General features: G+C 40.4%; 1 protein-coding gene across 2 annotated transcripts in view; it reads right to left on the bottom strand.

Moving 5' to 3' along the window:
- The window catches only part of Ergic2 (ERGIC and golgi 2), a 33,471-nt gene extending 22,657 nt beyond the window's left edge, over positions 1 to 10,814 (bottom strand). Inside the window, exons 1-5 of one of the 2 annotated variants that reach the window (XM_021165351.3) lie at positions 10,633 to 10,814; positions 5,151 to 5,293; positions 3,227 to 3,335; positions 1,460 to 1,506; positions 392 to 462 (exon numbers count right to left, since the gene is read on the bottom strand). In XM_021165351.3, the coding sequence (XP_021021010.1) occupies positions 392 to 462; positions 1,460 to 1,506; positions 3,227 to 3,335; positions 5,151 to 5,256 (333 nt within the window). In that variant the 5' untranslated portion in view covers positions 5,257 to 5,293; positions 10,633 to 10,814. Of the gene's footprint in view, positions 1 to 391; positions 463 to 1,459; positions 1,507 to 3,226; positions 3,336 to 5,150; positions 5,294 to 10,128; positions 10,459 to 10,632 lie in introns of those variants that run through there. The other variant, XM_085839760.1, reaches the window with a different exon arrangement.
- Positions 10,815 to 14,044: the final 3,230 nt, after the last annotated feature.

The following is a 14,044-nucleotide window of genomic DNA, read 5'->3' as shown; positions in this document are numbered from 1 at the left end:
GACAGCTTGTGCTTTGTATCAACATTAGAAAAGGTAAGACTGTGATGAGAAAACTGCAGCTCAAATGTGTTTACAGATTGAGGCTTAGACAAAATAGCATAGGTCATCAAGTCCCCAAACAAAGTGCACAGCATACTCTTACATTCTTATGGCAAACACAAAGGAGGTAGGGGCCTCATAGAAGCAGTGACTTGAAATGTAACAGACACCAGGGGATCCAAAACACCAGCTGTGCTGATCTCAAGCTTTTGATATTAGGTAGAACTTTTCTCCATCACAAATTTCTAGCTTGGATCAGTTTTGAAATGGAAAAAAAAAAATCAGACAAAACAAGAGCAAATGTCTAAAGTCTTTTCAGCAAATATTTAAAAACCACATAAATCAAACTTACTGGTTCATAAGCCAGACCATCTGCAGAAGCAACCATGGTCTCTGCTAAATCCAGTACATCTGCTCCAACATCTGCATTAAAACAAAGTTTTTACACTTTGCACTCGAATCAAAACTATCATCGGCTATAAAACAGAGATGATGCAAAGAAAACTCAAAATACGTAATATGACTTTCATTTTTTCAAAAGTTAAAGCAGTAGCATTATGAAGCACTGTAGATAGTATTCCAAAATTTAAAAAAGTTTTTTTTCTACTTTCTGTTCTGAAAAATAGATGATACATGGTAAAAAGCATAAGGTTAACTGGTTAGCAGGCTTTCCCATGTTAAATAGCCTCTAAGTACTAAAGATGCTGGTCACGCTATTAATCACAAGAATTATTTTAAGTATTTAAAGAAATGTAAGGCAAATCTGAGACTTTAAAAAAGATCAAAAGGGAAATTATACTTTGAAAATCAAACATTTCAATAGTATTTAAATATTCAAATACGGTACACATTCAGGATCAGTGCTACTCAAAATTTAGTTATAATGTATTTCCTTATCTCTTAAAACCATTAACATAAGAAAAACTAAAAAATGAAAAGATTTTGTTGTTTTGTGAATGGAATCTCCCACAACTGATCCCTTTGGCAACGTAAAACCAGTTCATATTCAACTGTTATCTGAACCAACATCTTATTGGTTTCCACTTTCCAAGAAGACAATTTCCATGCAAAGCATCATTGCTGATCCACGCATAATTATATCAGACACTGGTACCTTTCCACTTTAATCAGTATAATCAAGCAAGGCTGGGGAATGGAAAGGGGAGGTACCTTACCACCCTTCACTTCAGAGAAACCCTGCACCTGCACCTTAACTGCAAGGTAGAGATGTAAAGGGATCAGGTGAAACAGGGAAATGTGGAGTGTGGGTAGGAAGCCTGACTCTCTACACTGGAGACAGACTACCTAAAGCACAACTCTAGATTTTCTTTACACTGTAGTCAGGGTCAAGTTAAATCTCTTCATGTGCAGACAAGAGTCACTGAGGTGATAGGACTAACAGTGGTGAAGATGTACTCACAGTGACACTTCATGGCAACAGTAATGTCTATGTTGATTCGCAATTTGCTGAAAGAGAAAAGGGCAGCTGTCAGTACCTATCAATCAGCCGGACACCAGAAATATAAATCAACTCACCTATGAAACTGTAGATTTCAGACAGTAAAACACAACAGTTAGAACTTCACTTACATTCCTTAAAATCAGAACAAGAACATTTAAAATTGTTTCTTTTGTGTGAACAGCCTGACATGGGTATGAGAAACTGAACTCTAATCCTTTGCAAGAATATCAAGTTTTAATGGCTAAGCCATCCCTCTGGCCCTTCAAAAGTTTTACTTAGTGACTATTCAAAAACATTTCTGCTTCTCCAAAAACAGTCACCTCTGCTAACTGCAACTCCACAGTCAATAATCCTAAGAAACTAAGGGATATTTCAACAGTCTCAGTCTAAACACCAGATACAATAGTTCTTTAAGGACATGAAACTTGAATCAAGAAGCAGCAATTCCAAGTTTTTTCCTTCCATCATAAAACCATCCATCACACACTATGGTGGTATCCTTCAATAGTGTTTCTTTATTGTGGAATGGAATTATACAATAGATGCTCCAGTTGTTCAAGTATCAGTGCTCAGTGATGCATACATGTCCTGGTAGAGACTCAGCCAACAGAAAGAGCCAGTCTTAGAAACGGAACCTGGATGAATGAGAGCAAACTACCAGGAAAGCATCTGATACTTAAGGACTTACAGCCTTTTCACTCTGAGACAGGCTCTCACTGTGCAGCACTGGCTGGCCTGGAACTCACTATGTAGGTCAGGCTGATCTGGGACTCAGAGATTCATTTGTTGCTGCCTCCTGGGTGCTGGGATTAACGATATGTACTACCAAAGCTGGCTTTACATAAGATTCAACCAATGCTTTGCTTTCATATGACCATGCTCACATAATATTAACTTCCAAATTCATTTTGTGGTGGTTTGAATGAGAACTGTCCCCAGTAGGCTTGTATTTAGTAGTGTTTAGGGAGGTTTTAGAACCTCAAAGGAGGAGTCTTACTGGAAGAAGTACATTACTAGAGGAGGGTTTTGATGGAAGACCAGCAATAAGGTCCTTGAAAAGACACCCAGTACTTTGAATAACAGATGAGTAATAGTGCAGGTGAACAGACCAAGACCCAACAAGAGCTAGCTGTGAGTTATCTGGGTCATCGAGCCCAGGAGAAGAGTCCTACATTTACTATTTCTATTTTTACAGAACAAAAAGTCAAAGCACACACAACACAGACTCAGTGACATGCTCAGAGTCATGTAGTCATTAGCAGAGCAGGGATAAGAAGGATATGGGAAGAGTGAACCCATCTCTGCCTATTACCTGAGACCATCAGAAACATCTGAATAAACCAACTGAGTGACTGCCAAGCTCCTTTTGTCTCCTAGTACTTGGTCTTCAAAGGTTTAAAGTTTTATCAAAATTCAACTTAGTGTAGACATAATTGCTGCCACATCCCCAGCTAAGGAAAGGCATGTTTCTAAGGCTTTTTGTTTCGTTTTGTGTGTATTTATCTTTTCTTTTGTTTAAACAAGTGCATACTGAATCTGTTTTAAAATTTAAGCAGTATTTAAATGATTCTAAAATGTTTCACTCTATGCAGGCAACTAATGAGACTTTTCAGTACTATTTCTTCAAAATTAAGATAAACCCAAAATAAAACAATGGACATTTTTAAAAGATGTTGTTTTAGAAACTGTGAATCTAAAGGTATCAAGAAGAAAAAAGTTAGTTACCTAGAAAAATCCTTGTCTACTTCATATTCGTACTTCATCCATGTATCTTGATACACTGAGAATTCCATTATTGTTAATAAAGCCATAGTGGTAAATGCTATTAGAGAAACTGAGAAATACAGCAACAACAAAAAAAGAGAATTAAAACAATAAAAAAGTAAACAGCTTTTTTTCTTTTTCTTTTTCGAGACAGGGCTTCCCTGTATAGACCTGGCTGTCCTGGAACTCACTTTGTAGACGAGGCTGGCCTCGAACTCAGAAATCCGCCTGCCTCTGTCTCCCAAGAGTTGGGATTAACAGCATGCACCACCACGCCCGGCTTGTAAACAGCTATCTTAAGTAGGACTAACTTAAAAGTGTCCAACATGAACGTTATTTAAATAAACAATATAAACAATTTAACTTAAAATGTTATATATGTTATAAATCAGCTCAGAAATGAAACCCAAGGAGCATAAACATCTACACACTGAGGAAAAACTGCTTGTCCTCAGTTCAACTGTCCCTTACTAGACAGACTTGTCACAGTTTTACACAGCACAGGTCTGTATTTCTTCATAGCAGTCACAGATAGAGTAATAAAAATAAGCATGCTGATAGCACCAACTCACAAATGGCTCCCTCGTTACTAAGGAGTACATCTGTGCTTGTAACTCCACTTGCATCAAATAAGCTCTCCAAGCCACTAAAATACTTTCATCTATTTTGCAATATCCTAAATACATTACTACTGCAATTAAGTGAAAACTAGTCAAAAAGATAGACTAAATCTATACTACAATATAGAGACAGGCTGTGGAACAAGAACTGGACTTCTTTCACTAACAAGAGTCAATCATAGGGATTAGAACTAGCAAGCCATTTTATTGAACTTTGGGTTTGTTTGTTTGTTTGTTTTGAGACAAAGTTTCAATCAGGCTAGTCTATAACTTGAACTTGGAGATCCTCCTACCTCCACATCCAAGTGCTGGGATTACCGTCATGTGCTACCATATCATGCCCAGTTTATGTGGTGTGGCGTTCATAGTCAGGGCACCACACATAGTAGGCAAGCACCACCAATTGAGCTATATGCAACCTTCATTACACTTTTTTTTTTATCCAATGAAGTTTCAAAAGCATATGAAATATCACCTTATTAATTTACCATGGGGAAAGAACAAAACTATTTATACTATAGGCATAGATTTTTCTTATATATTTCGTCACTTATTTTATTTAACAAATACTCTTATTTGTACCAAGTGTTACTCTAAACATTTTACCATAAAAAGTTATGTAATTAATATATTAACCCTAGCAAAATAAATACAAATCACCTCATTTCATGGAAGGACTACAGCAGATAGAAGTTAACTAGCTCTCTCTCCACTCTGGGTCCTGTGAGGCTCAAAAGACTTTCTTTTTTTTTTTTTTTCTCCTTTTTTAAAAATTTTTTTTATTATGTATTTTCCTCAATTACATTTCCAATGCTCTCCCAAAAGTCCCCCATACCCTCCCCCCCCACTTCCCTACCCACCCATTCCCATTTTTTGGCCCTGGTGTTCCCCTGTACTGGGGCATATAAAGTCAAAAGACTTTCTTACAGCAAACATTTACCATCACTCAACCTAGAATAGGAAAAGGCTGTGTCCAGTTTCACTTCACTTGTATGTAAGAGTTTTGTAATGAGAATAATGCACAACTGGAACGGCACCAAAGTGTAATCTGCCCTGCTTTGCTCACTAATACTTTAATAAACACTGCTGAAGGCATATGGGCACTGCCAGATGCTAGAGTGTTAATACAGACAGTAAAGACAGCAAATTGGCATAGTACGAGCAGTCACAAAGCCACAGTGAGATCCAACAGTGAGTTCTCCTCTTCATGTGGGCCAATGCCACCATGCTGGTGATCAGTAAGTCAGAGTCTGAACTGAGCTCACCTGTTCCCCCACTGGCTGACGTCTCCACATAGCTGTCAGGAACCTTGGGAAAGGCATCTAACTCTTTCACCAAACTTAAGGTTTTTCTCCGATTCAGTCGCCTCATCTTCAGAAAAACCTTCCTTCTCCTTCATATAGTCATACTAAGAAACAAACAGATAAATAAATATATGACCAATTTTCTTAGAAATTAACACTGCACATTTTACTCTTTTCTCCATTCCCACTCTTACAAAATTAATAATGAAAGGCAATATGCAAACACGCAATGAAGTGGGAAACTGTCACATTTTTAAAGAGTTAAAATTAAGTTGAATGTGTGTGTGTATATATATATATACACACACACACACATATACATTTATACATATACATATATATGTGTGTGTGTATGTAATTTCCACATACATGGGGAAAGTTATAAGACAAAACAAGCTGTGGTGAGTTCTCAGACACTTATTCTAACATTAGCAACACAGGTGTCTCTCGGCGTCCACAGGGAGTTGACTGCACAGATAGTCACAAAGTACACAGCACTCCAGACATCTCCTAAGATAGCACACTTGCCAACAATCCAGCACATCTTCTTGCACACTTTAAAATCATCTTTAAATCACTTACAAACCTAAGCAGAAACTTAAGACTGACCTTCCAATCATCCAATCTATTCATTGTATATGACAAATTTTTTTTTATATGTGTGTGATGTATATAGGGGCATCTGCTCATATGTGTACACGTGTACATGTGCAAAGATCAATGCTAAGCATTCTCTTCAATCTCTCTGCCTTATGTTTTGAGAGAAGGTCTCCTATGGACCTGGACCTAATCAATTCATACCACTGGAGCCTGGATACCTTACAAGTCCCTTGCATCCTCTTATCTCTCTCCCCACTGTTAGGATTATGTTAGGTACATGTCACCACAAAGAGCTTTTAACATGGGCACTAAGGATACAAACTCCAGCCTTCAAGCCTGTGCAGCAAGCACCAGGTTGAGCCATCACCATATGTCTCTCATTAACCACTAAAAATGTTCATGCATCTTTAATGAAAAGCACTGCTGTCCCCTAAACTCAGTCCAACTCTTATGTACGATTTCTGACAGCACACCTAGCTCACAACTTAAAGGAATGTGCTGCCTCTGCTCACTGAGTTTAACTCTAAATCTTATTCCCCTCCCATGTCCTGACCAAACTGGCCCTCAGGGCTGTTATCTTTGGAGGTACTGAGCTCAAGAGAAACACTTCACACTGTAGCCTTATTTAGAATGTATTTATATTCATATTCTCACCCTGACCCCGTGTATATGTGTGTGTGTGTGCATGAGAGAGGAGGGGGGAGGGGAGGAAAAGAGAGAGAGAGAGGGACCTCCTTTCTCATGAAGCAGCCCCTTGCCTAGACCTAAGAACTCAGTCAGTGAGCCCCCTAATCTTACAACCAAAAGTTGAGGAGCCAAACTGCTTCAAACCCAGGTTTTGAAAGCAGACATGATGCTCATTTTTCCAAGTTGATTCCCTCATTTTTCATCTATATTTTGGATTCTTCCGAATCTTCATTTCAGCTCCAATCCCTCAGAAAACTACCACCTTACCTTTCTCTCCTAGTGGTCTACCACTCAACAGCAGTCTTCTACTTTTCTGTCTACCTTCCCTTGACCATCCTCATGGCTTACAGAATCCTTCACAAACCAAGTCCATCAAATCAAAAGTCTTGCAGTCTAAGTTTCAGCAACACTAAAAACCTTTCAGTATTCATTCTCTCCTCTCTGCCAGCATTAGTCCTTGTCCTCTCCCCCAGCTTTCATAACGGCTGAGTCCATTTACTCTTCTGTGCCTCGTGAGTCTAGCATGGACTGCACATTCCATTTTCTCTACAGGTCAGTCAAGGAAAGCACCGTGTCTAACTTCACCTTCACAGTGCCAATGCCTGTAAGTATTGAGGGAAGGAAGGAAAACACATAATAGTAGTACAGACTGCAAATCTAAATAGTGTGATATTTGGGTAAATGAACACTTTAAAACACTATACATGAGGAAGAATTTGGTACTATTCAATACAGAATCAACAGCTCTAAACAATGGCTGTATTATAACTATATTGAAAAAAATGAAGAGAGGATTTTACTTTCAAAACTTAGTTATTTTTCATAATAAGCTTAACAAGTAAAGTGTTTTTTTTAATTTATACCATACTATGAAAATACGGCAAGTATCTGTTAAGTTTCACAAACCCCCGAACAAACACAATCTACGCCATTCCCATTCCCTTGAGCCACACAGTACTGACCATCCTGCTATTACCCAGTCTCAGGCCTCCACCATGATTCTTTTCTGGAACTGTTGTTTTAGAAGGAAACAGGCTGTCACTCTGAGTCATCTCCTATCCCATTCCAACAACCTCACAACTACCTCCAAGAAAGCCATTCCATCTCTAACACTTGACACCATATAAAGCCACTGTTATGACATGGCCAAGTTATCCAATGCTTTAAAAAAAAATTAACCTGCTCTTTATGCAATCCTCATGTTGTAATTCCCACTCAATACTTCATTCCTAAGACTCTCAAGGAAAAGTCACATCCTATTTCTCTTTCTACCTCTTCTCTTTGAAGTCTCCCATCCCTTACTAACAGTATGACAACTGCCAACTCCCAGTAGAATTCAATGCACTTTACTATTAATTTATTCTTCAATGCTGTGGATGACACCTTTATTCCTCCTTATAAATAAGAACAGTCATACATTTTTCGCAGGAAGGTGCAAGTGGTTCTATGAAGAACAGAGATTTAGTCCCAAGCAGTCCGGCTGCAAAGTCTGTTCCAAATTCAGGACTTGTTGCCAACTTCTCTGCACACTTATATACATCTACAGCTTCCCCATGGCTTCTGCACCCAGACCGATCAGTACTCATCTTACTTGTGTCATTCCACCATCATCTGAATCTCCAAAGGCACTATGTACACATGGTGTATATGCACACACTATCCAAGTAAAACACCCATTCATATAAAAGAAAGAGAAAATTAAAAGAAAAAGAAATGATACAGTAGGTAACACAGGTTTGTTTTGGATATCCTTTTTTAGTAAACTTAACACTGTGACTTTATCTCTGTCCATCTTCATACCCAGCTTTCCTGGCACTGCTCTTGTATACATTTCCACATTGTTCCATAAAACCCAGACTTGGGAGTCTCTGCATGATGCTTCTGTCTACTGGCAGACACTGTGTTTACACCACAGTGATTTCCAATACTACATCTGGTTTGTTTGCTATCTCCCATAACTGTCCTGTATATTTAAACAAAAGTAAAACCTCAAGGATATGGTGATAGCAGCTAAGACAATACTTGGAACAACTGCTTAAGATACGTAAGAAACAGGATCAGAACTGAGGACACCATACACACACCTGCTTTCAAATTGAGTTTGATTACTTCTGCAAACCAACAAAAAAAAAGGATTTATTTTGAAATGAAACTTATTTAATGAAATTTATTGGGGAGGCGGCACCTGTACCATTGCACTCATGTAGATGTTACAGAACAACAATTTATCTTCTATTACAAATGTTTTGAGTCACCTTCTATTTATAAAATATATTTTTAAAAAAGCCTTTGAAAATGTACTTAGTTGAAATCATAGTGGATTAGGACGATCCCAAATTAAAGACTGATGGATGTCCTTTCAAGACTGTGTGAAGGACCAATATACAAGGGAGATGCTATACAGAGAGAGTAGAGTGACCTGTTGTCCTGGGTTGCTCAGAAGCCAGAACACCAAAGAAGCATCATGTCCCAGGCCTTCTGAGAAAACAGGGCCTTTCCTGTGCCTTGGTTTTGAACTTTGAGTTTTAATGTCTGAAGAGAATAAATTTCCACTATTTTAAGCCTCCCAGTTTACAGTAAATGGTCTAATCTCATAACTTTCTTAATGATTAAAAAAAAAAGTTCCCTGGGACAGCAAGTAATATACTGTACAAGTTTTGTGATCTGAAAAACACAAACCAATCAGCAAACTCTCTGTTGGGGACTTCTTACTAGCTGTTATGACAAATCTGAGGGTCCTCAACTTCTCAGAATTCCTTCCAGATTGTTATCTAAAAGGGTAGGACATATGGGCTGCCAGTTATTAATCAAAATAGAGGTGGGGTGTTAGCCGGGCAGTGGTGGTGCATGCCTTTAATCCCAGCACTTGGGAGGCAGAGGCAGGTGGTTTTCTGAGTTCGAGGCCAGCCTGGTCTACAAAGTGAGTTCCAGGACAGCCAGAGCTATACAGAGAAACCCTGTCTCCAAAAAAAAACAAACCTTCTTCAGTCTCTACTGAAGCACTTCTCTGGCTTTTTGAGGTTAAGTATTACTATAAGATTCTCATTTTATTGGTGAGGAGACTAGGGCACAAAAGTCAAAAGACAAGTTGTCATTAAAACACCAAATTAAAATCTAGGAAAACTATTAAAAAGAATTTGTAGCACACAGTCTAAAACCAACTTCTCTTTAAAAATGAATTATTTAAATGACAAACCCTGGTGAAAATAAATGCTGTTTTGTAAATCTTTGTTGTTCGTGTTCTAGACCACAGTGACTTCCTTTCAGAGATCCTCTAACTTGCCATGTTTCGGTAATGTGTACCTCATGAAGTGAAATAATGTGTAATACTCAGCAACGCAGTCAAGTTTATTAACCGAAAGAAAGCTGCTCCCCAGGACCCTCACTACAAAAGCATGGAATTTCTATTTCTCGGGATCTTCCTCTACAAGCTGGAATAGTAACTTAAGGTTAACTAATAAGAAAGGTAGGCAAAGAGACCTTCCGCAAGCCAGCAGCACACTCGTTTCTTTAGGTACGGACGTACACTGGAGGTTGGAGAAGTGAAATTTGGAATTACAACTTCAAACCAATGAAGAATGCCTATTTTAACTGTCTTTAATTGCTTCCGAACGAAAGCCTATCTCGAAACACCGAAACAGCTGTTACTTGCCTATAGCCTAGGGCACCGAACTGCACGCCTGAAGTTAATGACACGTTTGCCCGTGGATCGCTGAGATCTCGTCTACGATACCCACGGCGGTCCCGTATCAGGAGCTGAGCCGTCATTCCCTGGATGGGTCAACAGCTGACAAACGGGACACACACACCACCTGCCTCGGCGTCTGCGCCCGCCCCGGCCCCTCTCTAGGCCCGGCTTTTAATTTACGACGAGAGTGGCCACGGTGCTGGCAGGGTCGCTGCGGTCCACGACAGCCTGGACGAGACAACGGAGGGCGCGGCCGAGCACCGAAGCTCCCCGGCCGCGGGCGCGGACGCCGGCAGCACTCGGCAGGAACGCCCCCGGGCAGCGGAGCGGCTCCGCGGCCAGCTGCTCCGCAGAGTCGCGACAAGTACGGGACAGCGCCAGGCCTGGGAGCCCCCTCAGCCGCGCCCACGTCCCCGTCCGCCCGTAACCGCCGAAGGAATCGGCCCCGGCGGGGTTTTAGCGTCTTACCCAGTGGTACGGTCCCAGCCGACCGCCATGTTTCACAGAAGCCCGGGTCGCCCGAGCCCGGCGCACACGAAGATCTCGCGAGAACAAGAGCAACTCTCACGGCTGACCATATCCGAAGGGAGCGCAAGTGGAGACCTCGCGATACTTTCCGCGTTGACGGTGTGTGATCTAATCAAGCGGCGCGGTCAACCTGAAAGGGGCGTGGCTACGTGGAAACTATGTGAAAACAGGAGGCCGGTCCCTTTCCAGGAAGCGGAAGTTACCTTTCGCCTGACCCCCGAGACAAACCGACTAGAACGGCGCTCCACACTACAGGCCGGAAGTGATCTCCAGCCACCTTAAGGCGCCGGCCACACTGCAGCTCAGGTGGTTGAGCGGCCTCCGGCTTTGCGTCTTAATTTATTCCGGTCTACAACACCTAAATCTCCCTTGTCGGGCGTGGAAAAAGGTTTCGATTATTCGGTCAGTGTGCTTAAGGGTTCCCTAAAAGTAAGCTACGCAAGAAAGCCGGACAGTGAGTGCTCGTGGCCCTTCACAGCACAGGACAGAATAGAGGGGCTTTGGAAAAGAAGTTGGCTCCGAAATGCTGGAGAAGAACCCACTTCAGCTCCGGTCCTACCTATTTGCTACCAAATTTTACAGTCACGCGTTGTGATTTAAAAACAGTTTTAAGAAAAGCGTACTTATGACGAATGTCTACCCAAAAAGCAATGTTTTCTCTAATCTTCACAATACTATTGCCAAGAAATACCACTATTTACTTGGTTAGTAGGTAAGGGTTTAAGTTTTAAGAGGGAGGTAAAGAGTAGTTAAGAGCTGTCAAAGAGAAACAGTCTGGGAGATCTTGACTACAGTAAGTACTAAACTGTACATCAGCCACTCAAATCACAGCGTTTCACTGTGTGTATACTCCTTTTACTGAAAAGGAACTCTCATCCTTCAAACCAAGGACAAATGCATGCACTCTGGTGGCAATTTAATCTCCAGACTTTCAAGACCACTCCAATTAATCATAAATTCCTATTTGACTTAAGGTTCATGGATAATAGGCTTAAACACAGCCTCAAGCCAAGATTACCTAAGTTAAATATCCAATCTAACTTGTTAATAACGTGACTTTGAGCATATTGCATTTCTTTGTATTTCTATTCCCTCATCTGTGAAATGGGCATAATAATGTGTTGATACATGTCTAAAATGAAAACTTACCTCACTTATCTGTAGCTCCTCCCTGTCGTCTCCATACCCAGGTCTACAGTTTATAGGCTCTTGCTTGGATAACAGCAGAGCTGTTGTTCATTTAGTTACATCTGATCCTTTGTCTCCAGGGTACGTTTCCTTTAGAGTAATAACGATCCCCCTGAGAGCTGGGTTTCACAACATAGCAAAACTAAATAATTTGACCCTGCTATTTTTAGAAAAACAATTTTCAGAGCTAACAAGCATAAAAGTTAATTTTTCCCGAAGAGTGAAGCTTCTTAACCAATGAGTCATTTAGCTTCTCTGGTTTTCTTTAATACTTCTCTTTCTTTGCTTTGTTTTGTTGTTTTGTCTGGTGCTTGGGATCAGATTTGGAGCCTGATACAAGTAAAACTGTACCACTGAACTACGCTGCCAGGAAGACCTGCCTGACTTTATAGGTTAATTTTCATATTATTGGTGGCATAATATATGGGAAACAGTCTGCTTTTTAGAGCTCCATCCCATTGTGTTTCATTTATTGAAGAGAGGTTTAGGAGTAGGGTTAAAATGCTCAAAGTATATTTTTATGACATCTTTTTAATTCTCCATGGATTGGGGACAAGCTTTAGCTAGTTAATAACAAAAGAGAAACTGATATTACTCTCTAAGGTTCACATGGACTTCAAGTGGCTTTTGTGTCTTAGTCCTTTTTTTTTGTTTGTTTGTATTTTGTTTTTCCAGACAGGGTTTCTCTGTGTACCCCTTGCTGTCCTGAAACTCACTCTGTAGACCAAGCTGGCCTCGAACTCAGAAATCCGCCTGCCTCTGCCTCCCAAGTGCTGGGATTAAAGGCGTGTGCCACCACCGCCCGGCATGTCTTATTCCTAACCCAAATCTATTCTTCTTTATGAACATCACCACCAGCCTCAAATTTGATTGCATCACAGTCTTCTGTGTTTCTTCTCCCTAGCTGCCAATCTCAGTGTTGTTTGTCCTGAAACTGTTGCCCAGCTTCTCAGCTGTACATAGAGCCTCTTTTTCACAGGCTTCAGCTAGAGGTGATTAATTCTCTATTCGTATTTTGTATTAACTAGTTTTTATTTGCCCAGACAGACTTTACCTATATCCCAGGCTGGCCATGAACTTGGGCAGATCTTCTGCCTCAGCCTCCCAAGGGATTACAGGTGTGTGAAGTGGAAACTTATAGTTTCTTTGGAAAGTTAGTTATGTCAAATGATGTTTTGCTGGGGCACTCAGGTGAAAGGATGTTTTCCTGAAGCAGACATAGGTGAAAGGATGTCTTGCTATAGCAAACATGTGGAAAGACCTGTGATGAAGGAGCATAAATGTGATCCCACAGGTGTGAGCCACCACACTTTGCTCTGTACACGTTTTCAACATTGTCATTTATGGGCTTCTGCCATTTTTCCATGTACCTACTTGGAGCTTGAAAATCTGAGTTTTCTTATTTATATGAATATGTAGGTCCATGATATTTCAGTAGTTCCCAACTTTATTTTTAATCTTGGGAATTGTTTATTTCCTTTCAGCTTTTTGAGATTCTTTGATAAGATATTGAAACCTTTCTGTATTTTCCTTAAGCTCATCAAATTTCCTTTAAACAATGATCTCAGCAGCTCACTGGGACTTTGCCCATGCAGGTTACTGCCTGGACAGTTTCTGGTCGAGTACTTTGAGTACTAGACAAGCTCAGGGTTCCCTAAATGCTCTTGGTATAAGCTGGTGTGACACATGTGCTCCCAGGGGTCAGATACTGAGCCTGTTTGTCCTGAGGGGGGATGGTTTTCTCTGAGCTTGTTGTCACTTCCGTGTTTTAGCACTAGATGGCGACCAGGTTCATTCAGCTTTGCCTGTTCTCACTGTTGCTGTTTTTAGACAGGAATCAACGCCCAGATTTGTTTCAATAAGTTTCTTGGAGTGTCATCGCCCAGATTTGTTTCAATAAGTTTCTTGGAGTGTTGTTTAAAAGGAAATTTGAGATCTTGAAATGACCTGCCCCCAAGAAATGCTTGAATATTAGGGTTAGATGCCTCTTCCATAGTCTGTGGTTAGAGTCTGCTGGATTCTACCCTCTTCTGGGCACAGCCACCATGGATAGATTCTCTTTCATTGTGTGGTCTTTTTGCTCTGATGATGATTTTCTTTGTTGTACATAACGGTTTTTAAAATTAGTTTTGTATAATTCCATTTGTCAGTTTTTCCTGTCTTG

Source organism: Mus caroli, unplaced genomic scaffold (genome assembly GCF_978045245.1).
Source record: "Mus caroli unplaced genomic scaffold, Mus_caroli_1 scaffold_7, whole genome shotgun sequence".
Taxonomy (NCBI): Eukaryota; Metazoa; Chordata; class Mammalia; order Rodentia; family Muridae; genus Mus; species Mus caroli.
Note: the sequence above shows the minus strand (reverse complement) of the source record. Positions and strands in the feature narration are given on the sequence as shown.